Source organism: Stenella coeruleoalba, assembly GCF_951394435.1.
Source record: "Stenella coeruleoalba genome assembly, chromosome: 15".
NCBI classification, from domain to species: Eukaryota; Metazoa; Chordata; class Mammalia; order Artiodactyla; family Delphinidae; genus Stenella; species Stenella coeruleoalba.
In genome coordinates this window covers 86155172-86172256 of record NC_137161.1, presented here as the reverse complement: position 1 = coordinate 86172256, position 17085 = coordinate 86155172, and the positions used below count along the sequence as shown (strand labels likewise).

Here is a 17085-nt window from a genome sequence, read left to right as displayed (position 1 = left end):
CACAAAAGAATAAGTATAAATGGCTAATAAACACACGAAAAGAACTAAAAATCATGGGAATTTTCACTTATCAGACTGGTAAAAATTTAAGAAGAAGAATAAAACTAGTATGACTGAGGGATTGGAGGAAAATCCTCTCATACACCATTCAAGAAGGTACAGCTGGTAGGAGTGTAAACTGGTACCATTTGTTGGCTTCAGTTTTCACTAACTAAACCCTAACCAAATACTACCTGGAGACTTCAGAACACAACTCATCGCCACCCAGCACACACTGGGACTGACACCACCTGGGGGAGGTGTGGCGTCTCTAAGCTGCTTTTTAACTTTGCCTTCCTCAGCTCAAGATCTTCCCTCTTGGCATTCCTAACGGTAAGACCTGAGGAAACGAGGGGCGATTGATCTTCGCAGAAAGACTGGGCCATACAGTCTGAAATGTGTGTCCTGGCGGAGAGCACGGTGCCAGACACGTTTGGATGGGCACGGGTGTGGCTGCACGTGCTTTGTGCTGTGGGTGCTGGGCCGGACATGTGGAGCAGCCTGGGAGCCATCGCAAAGAAGAGAAATGGACTCTCCACCAGTGTCCGAAATTTGAAAGATAAAATACCGGGCTCAATATCGACCATCAGGCCTGATGCCGAAAGAATCCCTAAGCTGGACGGGCAGTGACACTAGGTAACCTACACACTCGTCTCCGGGTCTCAGATGCTCAGACCCAACCACTCCTCATCGCCCCCGGCACCACCACACTCAGTTCAGCCACCGTCACCTGCCACCGAGATTACGGCAAAAGCCTCCAAAGGGCTTCCCTGTTTCTTTTATCCATTCAGCTGCCAAAGTGATCCGAGTAAAACGTAAATCAAACCGTGTCACTCCTCTGCCCAAAGTCCTTCCAGCGGCCCCTCACAAGGCCTCCACAAGCCCCTCTGCTCTGAAGACCCCGCCCCCCATTTGCTTGCTCTGCGACACAACACTTGCCCCCACCCCAGGGCCTTTGCACTTGTTACTCTTCTGGGCTAGAACACACTTCCCTCCTCCCCCAGGGCTTGCCTTTCCGTCTCCTTCAGAGAGTTCTCAAACGCTACTCAGGGGAGCTCCATCAGTTAGGGCAACGAGCCAAAACATGGAGGCTTCAGCAACGTGGGCTGGGGTGCCTCGGCCACATGGTGTGTGTTGCTTCCTCTTAGGTTTGCGCTGGCTGCCCGCTGCCCACGTTCTCGACACTGGACGGCTTGCGGGAAGGAGGAGAGAGGCCGGGACGGACTGTCCGGTCATTTTCAGGGCCAGTCTCAGACCCTGGTTCCAAGGCTGCACCCAACCAGGGAGAGCAGGACATGCAGCCTGGCCCTGTAGCCACATTCCCAGCTCGGCCACCACGATGGAAGGGAAAACAAAAGGTGGGGAGGCCCAAGAATCGCTACGGAAACTCCCCGTGACCACCCTGTTTCTCCATCGAGGCTCCTCTCCACACTCTCTACCCAGTTCCCTGCTTCACTTTTCTCTAATCACACAACATGTATGCTCGTGCATGCGTGCACACACGAATACACATACTGCATGTGCGTGTGCACACACATGTCTATTACTAATTTATTTACTGTTGCTCTCCTCTTGTCAGAAAGTCAGCTCCACATGGGCCGGGATTTTTTGTTTGTTTGTTCGCTACTATTTCCCAGGATTTATAACAGTGCCTGACACGGGGTGGCTGCTCCACAAATATTTGCTGAATTAATGAATTCCATGAAATTAAAAAAGACACACGAGACCGTAAGCACAGTTGCGAGATTTCACAGTTAGCCCGAATGTAACGCTGCGAGAATAGCACACCCGGCCCTGCCCTCCCTGGGGCCCACACAAAGTACCAGCAGCCCCCCATCACCGCCCCCCTCCCCCGTCATCTCAGAGGCAAAAGGTCCAAAAAGGGCTCTGGCAGAGGCTGCAGGACCAAGTTCCAGCCGGCAGGGGGCGAGTGCAGGGGCGGGGGCGAGGCGGGCGCGCTGGACCGCACCTGCATGAAGCCGCCCTAAAAGGCAGAGCGTGGACTCTCCTTCCGCCCCCTCCGCCCCCTCCTGTCTGGCTGGGACGCAGGCTGGTGGCCAAGTCTGAGGACAGGCGCCACGGAGTAGGACACGGGGAAGGGTCTGGACAGAGACCCACCCGGCTACCCCTTCGTTCATGTGACAGGGAAAAGGAAGAGTCACTGCTGTTTGGGGTTTCCCATCACATGAAACCCAGCTTCACGGTAAAAGTACAGACACCCAGGAATCTTGCCACCTGCCACAAACAGCAGGGGACCACTGGCGTTCGAAGTAGAAAGACTCTTGGAAATGTTCCAGACTGCGCCACAGGAAAATCTGGGGCTGAAGGCACCGTCCCTATCACACTTTCTGGGGTTCCCTTGTCTCCCGCTGATCTAAACCGTGGATTACGGTATTTAAAAAAATCAAGAGAGGGGCTTCCCTGGTGGCGCAGTGGTTGAGAGTCCGCCTGCCAATGCAGGGGACATGGGTTCGTGCCCCGGTCCGGGAGGATCCCACATGCCGCGGAGCGGCTGGGCCCGTGAGCCATGTCCGGAGCCTGTGCTCCGCAACGGGAGAGGCCACAACGGTGAGAGGCCCGCGTACAGCAAAAAAAAAAAAAAAAATCAAGAGATAGGATATCTTAATAGCAGAGAAAAGAGGAAGAAGCAAAAGGATTACAACGAACAAGGGGTGGACCTGGGAAACACTCAAGACTGGCAGAGAGACCTCTAGACTCTCACGGCACTGCTACCCCCAAATAGCACTCGGGTGTCACCTGTCACTTGCCAAACATGCTGCTACTTCAGGACTTATTCCTAGTCAACCAGCTACCATGACACTGTTCCTCAAGTTGCTGAAAGTAACCACCAAGCCATTATAGAGTAGATTCCTTTCATAGAAGGACAGGGGACTGGGCACAGAAAATGCCCCAAATTGCCTGTTCACTATATGTCACTTTGTTTCATGTGGACTCAAAGAAAGTTACAAAAAGTTACTGTGGCTGCAAAGCACCCCATCTTCCATCTAGCCCCGCCCTCTAGCGCCTCAGAAACTTCCTTACTAAGAAAGCTCAGGGAAAGAATTTTGAAACCCAATTAAAATAATACTATCAAAAGCACAGGCAAGTTACCAAAGGAACATTAACCTGGGGTGTCAGGCCTTTCTGGAAAGTGACTGGTTCATTCTTTTTTTTTTCTAAAAAGGTGTAAGCGCCACACAGCACAACCTGATGTTTGTTTCACGAATGCAAAGGAGAATTCTGGGCACTACTTTATCCCAGAGCTTCACCAAAGAAGCATTCCAAGCCTGAGAACCTGTAAACCACGGTTCTCCAGCCCTTAAAAGGCACATCCATCGGGTGAGGGGTGGGCAAAGACCACAGGCCATGCTGACAATGTGGACCATGCCTCCGTGAGCTGATGCAATAAACCCGGAGTAATTCCGAAGCCCCAGACATTACAAAAATTGAGCCCAACACGTGGATTTTATGTCAGGAACTAGGCGGGTAATTCCGCTGATTCTTCTTGTAGTTAGCACGTCACTCACTTCGCCGCAGGGTAATGTTCCTCTTAAACCCTCACACCCAACTGGTTCTAACGCAGCAGCACACACACACACGACCGCGATGGATCTCTCCTCTACATCTAAAATTCAGCCTGAGAGCGAGCCTTTTCTAGCAATTTAGCCATCTCTGGTAGTGTTACAAAGACTCAATTCCAAACACTACAGAAAAAAGAAACCTCTGTAATTAGCAGAATCACTTGACTTCCAGAAATCAAGAAACACTGTGCCATCAACAGAAACTCCCTCCTCTGAACTGAGCCTCCAGCTCCATCTTCCAAAGCCAAGAGGATGGAGACATTTTCAAGAGAGCACAAGGCCCTGCCACTTTGAAATAGGAACCGGAAGGAAGTAAAAAACCATTCACAATACACTGAACTTTTTTTTAATATCCAAGTGTGAAGCAAAAAGCATCCGAGGAGAGAACAAACTGTACTCTGCATGTGTGCTGAGCATTCATCTGCGGCAAGTCCCCCAAGCTTCTGAACAAGCGAATGCCAAGCTCGTAATCGGACAAGAGGAAGTTAGGTGAGGACTCGAGCAGAGGTACCAAACAACCCTGTAACTGGCCAATCCTCTAAGAAAAGACACACGGAACCCACAGGAACAGTAAGCTGTTAAATGCAGCTGCTGGGCTGCAATTTCAAGAGTACAGTTGTGAAAAGCAAAAACTGGTTCCGTTTATCCCGGCAGCTCTGTACCTACTGATTTTCCCTGCTCACACGGCATGTTTGGAAGGCACGACGATGATGAAGAGGACGATTAACTAGATAACAAGCAAAGAGTTGTGCAAAGAACCAGGAGCGGTAAATCCTAAGACTAAGGCCTAAGGCTAAGGGAACCCCTCCTGCCCAGGTCCAAGTTCACAGGCCCTTAACCGGACTCCTACAGGAGCCCCCCATGGCCTTCGCCTCCAGTCTGCCCCCCTTCAGCCCACCGTACGTGCTACCGACAGAGGTTTCTGGAAGCACTGGCAATCGGGTCTGCTCCTCTCTCTTTACACCCCTCACTGGCCCCTCTGCTTACAGGTGACTCCCAGCTGCTCGGTGTGGCCCGCGTGGTCAACCCCCCACCCCCGCTGTGCTGCCTGCAGACCACGTGCCCGCGGCAGGAGGGCGAGGGGTGGAGACTCGCCCAGGCCTCGGCAGCCCTGGACAGCATCTCCCTGCACGGGACCCCTCTGCTCCGGGAGGTGGCGGGCACTGCCGAGGCCTTGCTCAGGGGCAGCCAGGCCAGAACTGACCTGGCAGAGGAGGGGCAGAGGCACGAAAAGCGCGGAGAAGCAGCGCAAACCACACGTAAAGCTCCCGCCTCACCCCCAGCCCCGCACTTAGCCAACCGAGTCCCTTATCATTAAGGCAGTTTGAGTGGGAGAGCTGTTCCCTGCATACCAAAGCCTGCCGACCGGCCTGGGCGGCCTCTCCTGGGGCAGCACCGCTGCTCGGGCTGCGCGGAGCTCTGCAGCTCCCTGGCGAGGCTCCCCCTGCCACCTCACTCCCAACCATGCCCCTGGTTCGTTCCTACCTAATCTTGAGAGGATCTCCTCCAAAAACATCTCCCCACTCCTCCTGCCAGGTGGGATTGCCTACCTTTTCCCTTTATGCCTGATGTAGCTGGATATTCCTGTTATACTTCTCGGCACACTTTATTCCAGCTGTTTGTTTGGACATCTGTCTTACCAGCTCTGTGAGGACACTGCACTCGACCTTGGCAGAGTGCCCAGCACACAGAAGAGGCTCACGGGAAGAGCACCCACCACACCGCCCGGCAAGGAGGACCATGATGTACAAGTTCCCAGTCACTATCAGTGCAGGACTTACACACACACGAAAGAGCAGCGGTCCCCCTGCGGCACCATTCCAGAACTAGACCCCAGGTTAAAAGGCGTATGTAACAGAAAGCAGATCACGGAACTACTATCCATGTGCTGTATCATAAGCACGTTAGTTAACGATAATTTGCCAGATGTGTTTAACAAGTTCGAAATTCTCTTACTGGAGAAAGGGCATGTAAGTAGACGATATTTATGTGACTTATACTTAGGACAAAAACTTCTCTTTGAGTGTGCTTGTCTTCCTCAAATGTGTTTTAAAAGATAAGGTCTAACATAGCAAGGTTATCTTCCTTTCTTTTTTATGACGCCAGAGAAGTGCCATCGAGTCCTGTGTCTAAACGGCAGTCAACATCAGTGACTCTGCAGGAACAGGTGACTTGTGAGAAGGGCAAGGCTTCTCCTTTTCGGGACAGGGAGAGACCCCTCTGAGGAGGAAAGGCCCTCACAAGGCAGTCACCAGACACTGCCTTTCTTCTTCCCCTTTTTGTTTCTGCCTCTGCCTGGAATGGCAAGGAAAACCGAGGGAGCAGAGGAAACAGGCGGCGTCTAACACCTGGCTGACAGCAGGTCTCACGGCGGCTGGGTCTCCACTGAGAGACTGTCAGAGGCTCTAAGAGTTCCGTCGCCTGGGGAGGGAAGAAAGGTAACAAAACTAGTTGCTGAAACATCACCCTGGAAAGGTTTCTGACACTAAGCAAAGGATCTGAAGAGAAAACTGACCACACCATGTTAAGACGCTTAGGTTGCAACTGTCTATCTTGACATAAAGACTACTAAGGGCCTACTGTCCATGGAGTTAACAAGATGCTCTATAATTTTTTTAAATAAAAATATAGAAAAGTACGAAACATCAGAATAACAGACACTCACACACCTACCCTCCAATAAACAAAATCAGCAGCTCCATGTCTGCTTTCGGTCATCGCAGTTCAAAAGCACACAACATGTGAACACTTGTCAGGTAACCACACCCTCACAAAGTCGGGCTGTTTGAAGCGTAAGATCAAAACGATGGGATGACGGACCCACCTGGAGCCAACCGCCCCCTAATCACTCGCCAGCTTCAGGTCCAGAGCAAAGGCTCTCTGGAGACAGGCTCACTTTTGGCCTTACTCCCTGCCATGTCCCCAGCATACTGCACAGTGCCTCGCACACAGTAGGTGCCCCAGAAATGCTTAACTAGTAAGTGACTAGAGAAAGAAATAAGCAGACTGGCCTTTTAGGCCCGAGTTCCTCATAGTGATTGCTAAGAAGACAGGGCCCTGGGGACTTCTCTGGTGGTCCAGTGGTTAAGACTCTGCGATTCCACTGTACGGGGCACGGGTTCAATGCCTGGTCAGGGAACAAAGATTCCTGCATGCCACGGTTGAAAAAAAAAAAAAAAAAGATAGGGCCTTGGGAAGCCATGACCTTTGGGCTTATTTCCCCATGTGTAGCGAGCCAAGGGCTCCGTGTACCAGCCAGGAGGGCCCTTCTTGCTCCAAAACACTGCGCACCACCGAGCACGGCGAACGCACAAGTCTCACAAAACCATCCCACCACGCTGTTAAACACTACTTGCAAATATTCAGCTCAGGACGTTTATATTTTCTTCTTTGGTAAATTCTCAATTGATAACAGCAATTTCCAACCAAGCTCTGAAGACACTAGAATCTTCTTCCCCAGACCATGTGAGTCTATTGGGGCGGAGGGGGAAGGCGAGACTTAAACCACGATTTCACACTTAGATATTGTGCATTCCCTCCCTGTTTCTGATATTCCTGTCCTTTAGAAGATTAAAATTTCCTTTCTATGGCAACTCTGTCTTCTAGTTCATCTGACTCTTTCACTTTAATTTTTAAACTTAACTTGAGAATGAATGTGAAAATGAAAGAGTTATAAAAATGTCATCCTTCAGATCCACCGATGGACAGTAAGATTAGTGGGCAAAAGCTTGCAGAGAAACAGGGTATTTGCATAGTTGCAAAGTATCTCCCCCAAATATTTATGTTACAGAGACAGTAGTAACTTTATAGTGGAGAAACCTGGCAAACACCCTGTTAACCGAGTAATCAAGGCTCACATCGCCAGGAACTGGACATATCGAGAGCGTGTACCCCTGACAGGATGCTCTGAGCAGACACATCACTTCAGTGGTTTCCTTGCCAAAAAACGCATCATCTCGTTCTAATGATGAGAAAACACCAGACAAACCCAAATAGGGACATTCTACAAAATGACTGACTGCTGCTCTTCCAATGTGTCAAGGTCATGAAAACCCAGGAGAGACCGAGGGGCTGTCACTGACAGCAGGCTCAGGAGAAACAAGGACTAAATGCAGGGTGGCGTCCGGAGCCCGATCCTGCCTTATAAGAAGGGCTTTTGGAGGAAAAGCGGTTAAACCTGAATGAGGTCTACGGGTTAATTAACAGTACCGTACCAACGTCAGTTTCCCGCTTTTGACGAGTGTGCTACGATTGTGTAAGATGTGAGCATCAGGGGAGATCAGGTGAAGAGTACATGGAAGCTGAACTGAGAGGATTACCAGGCAGACTGTGCAGAACCCCACAAATAAATGAGAAAAGTACACATAACTCACTAGTAAAAAACTGGCAAAAGACATGAATAGGCATTTCCCAGAAGAGGAAACACATACAGCCAATAAGTCTGGGAAACGTCAATTAAACCCTAAGGAGATACTATAAAAATAGAGCATACCTTGGCTCCTTCGGCTAAAAGGAGATTCTTAAAAATTTTTGAAGTCTGATAACACCAAAGACTGGCAAGGATGAGAGCAACAGGAGCTCTGTGCTGCTGGCAGAAGCACAATTGGTATAACCACTTTGGAAAATAATGTGACATATCTTGTCTATTTGGAGGCATATATGCCTTACAACTGGCCAATTCCCCTCCTTGGTAGATGTCCTGGAGGCCCCTGAACACGTGCACCTGGGGGCGCACGGGAGAGAGCGCAGTGAATTTGTCTGTAATAGCAAAACATGGAAAACGATTCCAAAGTATATGCACGAGAGAACGGATGCACGCGAGTACGTCCACACAACAGGGTAGCAGACAGCAGCGAACATGAAAGGACCACAGCCACATGCACTGCATGAATAAATTTCAAAATACTGGGTGAAAACTGCAAGTCACGGAAGAATACATACAGGATGAAACCATTTATGTAAAGTTTGAAAACAGGGAAAACTCAAGACTTTTTTAAAAATAAATACATAGTATGGCAACACCATAAAGAAAGGCAAGGGGCCGGTGACTTAAAACTTGGGAACCTGTTTCTCAGGGGCAAAGGGATGTGAAGGTCAGTGTGATTTCTGGACACCCCCCAGGGGGTGTATTTATATCAGCCGGGCACAGCTATTCTAGTTATAGGAGAAATATGATACTCATCTTCATATGCAGTCAATGTTGAAGGATACTTAGGAAAAAACCAGAATGCAAATAGGCTAAACACCCCAAATTTTCTGTTTAAAGACTCATATCGTAAATGAAGCTAAGTGACAAAGATGACGAGGCTGTGTGAAACTTTCAGACCTTAAAATAAAAGGAAAGAATCCTAAGGGGACAACTTGGAAGGGTTCAGGTTAGCTTCCCAGGCATAGATCTGAAAACATTCATGATTTGCCAGGCAGGACCCATACTTCACAGCTGGAAAGTTCTCCTAAGGACACATTCATTTCCTACTATGAACAAGATCTAGAAAATGTGAGTTCCTTGAGTTACACCAATCTTGACTATTTTAAGAATCCTTCATATTCCTTGGACAGAAACATTTATCTAGTCTGAGTTAATTAATTTTGTTCCTCTCAAACCATTTAGATAGCTTAATTAGCCTCTGTTATGTGTTTCTGTTCTTAAATATCAGGGTTTAGAGCAATTTACAGCTTGCCCGTACTTTTACAGTTTTTAAAGGAAATTCTACCAAAGGTCAAGAACACAGTCGTGTAGTCCAGACAGAGGGCTCACTCACCAGCTGAAACTCGCTCCTCCGGCTGAAAGCTTCCCTGATGCCAGAATCCCTCCAGAGCGCGCTCAGAGCAGGTACGTACAGCTGAAAGGTGGCAGGCTCCACGGGCAGCCCCGCTTTGTTCTCAAAGGCCATGAGGAACATCCCGTGCTTCTCATTTTCGGAATACTGCCAAGGAATACCAAGCTTGTCTCGTGCATCAACCAGAACCCTTGAGCCCTAGGAAAGAAAAGAAATCAAAGGATTTCACTGTGCTGCAAAGGCGAAATCACAACAGAGGACCTCGATGTGGGCATTAATCGTCATACAGCAGAAAACTCACAAGCTGCAACCAGGACTTGTCTCTTGGTTTGTTTTGTCCTGGCATGAATGTCTTGCTCCCAGGAATGTAACTGTATTAAGACAGATGGACACACAGATCACATCACAGGCCTGCCCTTTGCTGTCACTCGTTTGAAAAGGTCCCGGAAGGCAGAAAATTGAATGGGGAAGAAGCGGCAACAAACTCAGCAAAGTGACATTTGCAAATGAAGCGTGAACCACGTCAGTGAAAGAGACAGTGTTTTAAGACAACTACAACTGTAGCACTATAGCTGTCATCATCACTGAAGTCTGGCAGCTCCTCAACACCAGAGGAGACGCTGCTCATCCCAACTTCAAAGGAGTGGGGAACGTAAACACACAGGCAGTCATGAGATGGAAACAGACCGAAATGGACACAAGTCAAGAGGCCCGCCCACTGAAAACAGGAGCTGGGGGATCACATTCTAGATTTGCGATGATGAGAAACTATTTTTCATTGATTTGCTTATTTCCTCACTGTTAAAAATAAAGTTAGGATTTTCTGCCTTTTCCTTACCTCACTGACAGGGTCAAGGGGACAGAGAAACAGCCTAAACTAAAATAGTATTAGGGAAAGTGGCCAAATTGTGGAAAATACTGTCGTGGTGAAAACTGCCTCCCTGGGCAGGAAGGAAGTAGGTCTATTCCATCTTTCTCAGGTGAGTACTTCAAAGTTAGCAACACAGCATCTGAGGAAGTTTCTAAGTTCTCCGGACTGGAGCCCCTGAACACTCCCTGGATGAGCCAGAGCAAAAGGGCCCCTCCCTACCTGGAAAGGCCTTGGCTGGCTCCGAGTGGCTGGGGGCCTGGGGCGATGGACAGCAGTGCCCTGTCCCCTAGCGCAGAGGGCGGCAGGACACCACTGCCCAGCTGGTACTCGCTGTTTTCAAAACAAAGAACAGCCTTTTGGAGTATAAGTCACGTAACATACAACCGTCCACTGACAGTGTGCAGCTCGACGGTTTACCCCAAACCAGGGCAAAGGAGACGAGTCCGTGCTGCCAGCCTCCGCCGTAGCACCTGCCTTGAACCACCAAGGTGAGTGGTAACGGTGACCAGAAGCTAGCTACAGTCTCCCCTCCAGACCCAGGGACCTGGACTGCCTGGTTAGAGATGTTCCTGTGAGCTCCCTCCTCAGGGTCCATATGCCCATCTGCCACTGGTGGCCATGGCCTGTCCTTCTGATCCACAAACTTGTTTAATGCTTCCCTGGGGCGAAGCCCTGAGATAGGCACTGTGGGAAAAGAAAATGCTTATGAAGCAATGTCCGAGCGCTGGACGCTCAGAATCTGGCTAGGGAGACAGATATGTGGATTAAAAAAATTAACACCCATTGGGCTTCCCTGGTGGCGCAGTGGTTAAGAGTCCGCCTGCAGATGCAGGGGACACGGTTTTGTGCCCCGGTCCGGGAATAGCCCACATGCCGCGGAGCGGCTGTGCCCGTGAGCCATGGCCGCTGAGCCTGCGCGTCCGGAGCCTGTGCTCCGCAACGGGAGAGGCCACAACAGTGAGAGGCCCACGTACCGCAAAAAATAAATAAATAAATTAAAAAATCAACACCCACTAATAATAAAAACTCCCAGAAAACTAGGAATAGAGAACTTCTTTAACTTCATAAAGAACACGGGCAAAACCTCTCAGCTAACATCAAAATCAATGGTGAAAGACTGTGATGAGACATCACTACACGTCTATTAAAACAGCTAAAACAAAAAGCAGTGACAACAAGTGCAGAGATCTGTGATCTCTAACACACTGCTGGTGCACATGTAAAATGGTACAACCACTCTAGAAAATCGTTTTTCAGTTTCTTAAAAAAATTCAACATACGCTTAACATACAACCCAGCAACCTCACTCCTGGGCATTTATCCCAGAGGAACGAAAATTTATGTCCACACAAAAACCTGTGCAGGAATGTTCACAGCAGCTTTATTCACAATGGCCACAAACGAGAAACAACCCGGATGTACTTCAATAAAACAAATGGTTCGACTGTGGTACCTCTGCACCATGGAATACTATTCAGCAATGAAAAGGAACGAACTACTAAAGCACACAACTTAGATGGCTCTCAAAGGTCACATACTATGTGATTCCATTTATATAATATTCTTGAAGTGAAAAAATCACAGGGATGGAAAACAAAATTAGTGGCTGCTAGGGATTAGGGCTGGTAGAGGAAAGAGGGTGAGTGTGACTAGAGAGGGGAGGGGGATCTCTGTGGTGACGGGGCAGTTCTGTATCTTGATAAGCAGCGCTGGTTACACAAAACTACGCAGGTGATAGTTAGTCTCAGAATCCCACACATACATTGTACCAATGTCAGTCTCCTGGTTTTGATATTGCACTATAGATACATAAAATGTAACCACTAGGGGAAATTTCCTGTGAACCTATAATTATTTCAAAATAAAAGTAAAAAAAAAGTTAACTAGCAATTACAGCGATATATGTTCCAATGACATGGTGTGGAAAGGGAAGATTACTAGAGGCCAAAGGAAGAGAGACTGGTAGGAAGAGGTGAGGCTCAGAAAACCCTAAGTGCCGAATAATTTCAACAAGTGGCAACAGTGCATCAGAACCGACCCAGAAGGGAAACAGGACTCAAATCAATCCTCAGCTCTCCTTCCTCCCTGTCCCCTCCTCCACCCATTCCTGCACTCTCTCTGGCGACATCACCCCGATTCCCCCACCGCCCCAGAGGACAATAGTTAAAATGTTCCAGAACCATGGAGACAAAGATGCTTCACATTCTCCACATTACGCGCAACAGCAAGCATCCGAGCACAGAGAAAGGAGAAGCGATTTCTCTGGTGAGCTTCTAGGCAAAGGGTCACAGCACCTTTGTGTGAATCACAGGAAGGTTCCCGCAGGCTCGACAAGGAGCTGGGTCAGGACTTCAGCCCCACCTGCCCCCGAGTCAGGCAGCCAACACACCTACCATTCATGATGGCTCTGCCCGCACGACTCAAATGCAGCACCTCCGACTTGACACAAGAGCTATCTTTCCAGTGCTCTGTTTATGAGTTAAAAAGTTTACTTCCCAAGGAGCACACACAGCCTCACTCATGGGTTAAAGCGAGTCTCTACTCCCTCGGGAATTGATGTTGGAGGCAAAGGCAGGGAACCAAACAGGCCTTTAGAAGCCTGAGCCGTCGTTTACCAAGACTGCTTTCAATGCTGCACAGACCAGGCCTGCCCTAATTACTGGGGTGAACATAGGTTTGGCTTAAAAAAGCCCGGTGTATCCAAAAGCAGCCTGTGTTCCCACTGCACACTGCCACCCAGGCAAGCTGGAACTGGTCCAGATTAACTTCACCCAAACACGAAGAAAAGGCTCCTTATTTCTCCTTTTTAGAAATTCAGGGAAATTGGCAAAACTGCTGACCAACTTTGAATTCTACCAGTGAGCTATAGTCCATTTTCTATATCTTACTCACTTCATTTGGAGGGAAAGGGCATCAAGAAAAAAAGATCTCTCTTTTGCCCTTATTTTAAATTATTCTAGCCAAAAACTACTCTCTGTTAACTTTGTTCTGAATCTCAAAGCTGAGCTCTACGGAACTTTTCTACTCTGGGACATCTGCTTAAAATCTGAGTCCGCTTTTTCCTCCTTTTCAGCGGGAGCTTAAGGTCTTTGGAAATGTTACATTCACTGTATTTTGCAGAAATGATAGTTATATATATCCCCATCATGATATAGAGTTGCTAAGTCTTAAAAAATACTAATACAGCAGGCATAACAGAATAATAAAACATCTTGCCCCATCCTTTTTCAATAAAAAACCAACTTCCTAAAACACAAAGGCCAGGACAATTCTAAAATCCATATATACTCACAAAAGAAAAAACTAAGGCAGAAAACAATTTACTGAAGTCTCAGTAATGGCTATTTAAAAAGCCCTTCTTTCAGTAACAGTGTTACTGAAGTATTAATTTTTTCAATAACCATGCACTTTTATTCAGTTGCCCAAATATAAACAGTTAAAGTATTAAGCAGATTGATGACTTCATCTCAATACTATGTAACACTTTAGACTGTTCAAAGAACACATTTTTTTGAATTTTAGTTTATTTATTTTTTTATACAGTAGGTTCTTATTAGATATCTATTTTATACATATTAGTGTATATATGTTAACCCCAATCTCCCAATTCATCCCACCACCTCCACCCCACCGCCACTTTCCCCTCTTGGTGTCCATACATATGTTCTCTACATCTGTGTCTCTATTTCTGCCCTGCAAACTGGTTCATCTATACTATTTTTCTAGGTTCTACATATATGCGTTAATATACGATATTTGTTTTTCTCCTTCTGACTTACTTCACTCTGTATGACAGTCTCCAGATGCATCCACGTCTCTACAAATGACCCAATTTCGTTCCTTTTTATGGCTGAGTAATATTCCATTGTATATATGTACCACATCTTCTTAATCCATTCATCTATTGATGGGCATTTAGGCTGCTGCCATGACCTGGCTATTGTAAATAGTGCTGCAATGAACATTGGGGTGCACGTGTCTTTTTGAATTACGGTTTTCTCTGGGTATATGCCCAGTAGTGGGATTGCTGGGTCATATGGTAATTCTATGTTTAGTTTTTTAAGGAACGTCCATACTGTTCTCCATGGTGGCTGTATCAATTTACATTCCCACCAACAGCGCAAGAGGGTTCCCTTATCTCCACACCCTCTCCAGCATTTGTTGTTTGTAGATTTTCTGATGATGCCCATTCTAACTGGTGTGAGGCGATACCTCATTGTAGTTTTGATTTGCATTTCTCTAATAATTAGTGATGTTGAGCAGCTTTTCATGTGCTTCTTGGCCATCTGTATGTCTTCTTCGGAGAAATGTCTATTTAGGTCTTCTGCCCATTTTTTGATTGGGTTGTTTGTTTTTTCAATATTGAGCTGCATGAGCTGTTTATTTTGCAGATTAATCCTTTGTCCATTGATTTGTTTGCAAATACTTCCTCCCATTCTGAGGGTTGTCCTTTCGTCTTGTTTGTAGTTTCCTTTGCTTTGCAAAAACTTTTAAGTTTCATTAGGTCCCATTTATTTTTGTTTTTATTTCCATTGCTCTAGGAGGTGGATCAAAAAAGATCTTGCTGTGGTTTATGTCAAAGAGTGTTCTTCCTATGTTTTCCTCTAAGATTTTATAGTGTCTGGTCTTACATTTAGGTCTCTAATCCATTTTGAGTTTATTTTTGTGTATGGTGTTAGGGAGTGTTCTAATTTCATTCTTTTACATGTAGCTGTTCAGTTTTCCCAGCACCACTTATTGAAGAGACCGTCTTTTCTCCATTGTATATCCTTGCCTCCTCTGTCATAGATTAGTTGACCATAGGTGTGTGGGTATATCTCTGGGCTTTCTATCCTGTTCCATTGATCTATATTTCTGTTTTTGTGCCAGTACCATACTGTCTTGATTACTGTAGGTTTGTAATATAGTCTGAAGTCAGGGAGTCTGATTCCTCCAGCTCCATTTTTCTCCCCTCAAGACTGCTTTGGCTATTCGGGGTCTTTTGTGTCTCCATACAAATTTTAAGATTTTTTTGTTCTAATCCTGTAAAAAATGCCACTGGTAATTTGATAGGGATTGCACTGAATCTGTAGATTGCTTTGGGTAGTATAGACATTTTCACAATATTGATTATTCCAATCCAAGAACATGGTATATCTCTCCATCTGTTTGTGTCATCTTTGATTTCTTTCATCAGTGTCTTATAGTTTTATGAGTACAAGTCTTTTACCTCCTTAGCTAGGTTTATTCCTAGGTATTTTATTCTTTTTGTTGCAGTGGTGAATGGGATTGTTTCCTTAACTTCTCTTTCTGATCTTTCGTTGTTAGTGTATAGGATGCAAGAGATTTCTGTGCATTAATTTTGTATCCTGCAACTTTACCAAATTCATTGATTAGATCTAGTAGTTTTCTGGTGGCATCTTTAGGATTCTCTACGTATAGTATCATGTCATCTGCAAACAGTGGCATTTTTACTTCTTCTTTTCCAATTTGTATTCCTTTTATTTCTTTTTCTTCTCTGATTGCTGTGGCTAGGACTTCCAAAACTATGTTGAATAATAGTGGCGAGAGTGGACATCCTTGTCTTGTTCCTGATCTTAGAGGAAATGCTTTCAGTTTTTCCACCATTGAGAATGATGTTTGCTGTGGGTTTGTCGTATGTGGCCTTTATTATGTTGAGGTAGGTTCCCTCTATGCCCACTTTCTGGAGAGTTTTTATCATAAATAGGTGTTGAATTTTGTCAAAATCTGTTTCTGCATCTATTGAGATGATCATATGGTTTTTATTCTTCAATTTGTTAATATGGTGTATCACATTGATTGATTCGCGTATATATAGTAAGAATCCTTGCATCCCTGGGATAAATCCCACTTCATCATGGTGTATGATCTTTTTAATGTGTTGGTGGATTCTGTTTGCTAGTATTTTGTTGAGGATTTTTGCATCTATATTCATCAGTGATATTGGTCTGTATTTTTCATTTTTTGTAGTATCTTTGTCTGGTTTTGGTATCAGGGCAATAGTGATCTCACAGAATGAGTTTGGGAGTGTTCCTTCCTCTGCAATTTTTTGGAAGAGTGAGAAGCATGGGTGTTAGCTCTTCTCTAAATGTTTGATAGAATTCACCTGTGAAGCCATCTGGTCCTGGACTTCTGTTTGTTGGAAGTTTTTTTTTTTTTTTTGCAGTACACGGGCCTCTCACTGTCGTGGCCTCTCCTGTTGCGGAGCACAGGCTCCGGACGCGCAGGCTCAGCGGCCATGGCTCATGGGCCCAGCCGCTCCATGCCATGTGGGATCTTCCTGGGCCAGGGCACGAACCTGCGTCCCCCGCATCGGCAAGCGGACTCTCAACCACTGTGCCACCAGGGAAGCCCTGTTGGAAGATTTTTAATCACCGTTTCAATTTTATTATTTGTGATTGGTCTGTTCATATTTTCTATTTCTTCGTGGTTCAGTCTTGGAAGGTTATACCTTTCTAAGAACTTGTCCGTTTCTTCCAGGTTGTCCATTTTATTGACATATAGTTGCTTGTAGTAATCTCTCATGATGCTTTGTATTTCTGCGGTGTCCGTTGTAACTTCTCCTTTTTCATTTCTAATTTTATTGATTTGAGTCCTCTCCCTCTTTTTCTTTTTTTTTTTTTTGCGGTACACGGGCCTCTCACCGCTGTGGCCTCTCCCATTGCAGAGAACAGGCTCTGGATGCGCAGGCCCAGCAGCCATGGGTCACGGGCCCAGCCGCTCCGCGGCATGTTGGATCTTCCTGTACCGGGGCACAAACCCGTATCCCCCGCATCGGCAGGCGGACTCTCAACCACTGCACCACCAGGGAAGC

General features: G+C 46.6%; 1 protein-coding gene across 2 annotated transcripts in view; it reads right to left on the bottom strand.

Moving 5' to 3' along the window:
* Positions 1-17085, bottom strand: part of GNA12 (G protein subunit alpha 12) — a 116751-nt gene that overhangs the window by 57431 nt on the left and 42235 nt on the right. For both annotated transcript variants that reach the window (XR_013831715.1, XM_079946289.1), the window contains exon 2: positions 9383-9598. Coding sequence is in view for 1 of the 2 variants with exons in the window: in XM_079946289.1 (XP_079802415.1) it covers positions 9383-9598 (216 nt within the window). In the remaining variant the exon portion in view is untranslated. The remainder of the gene's footprint in view (positions 1-9382; positions 9599-17085) is intronic.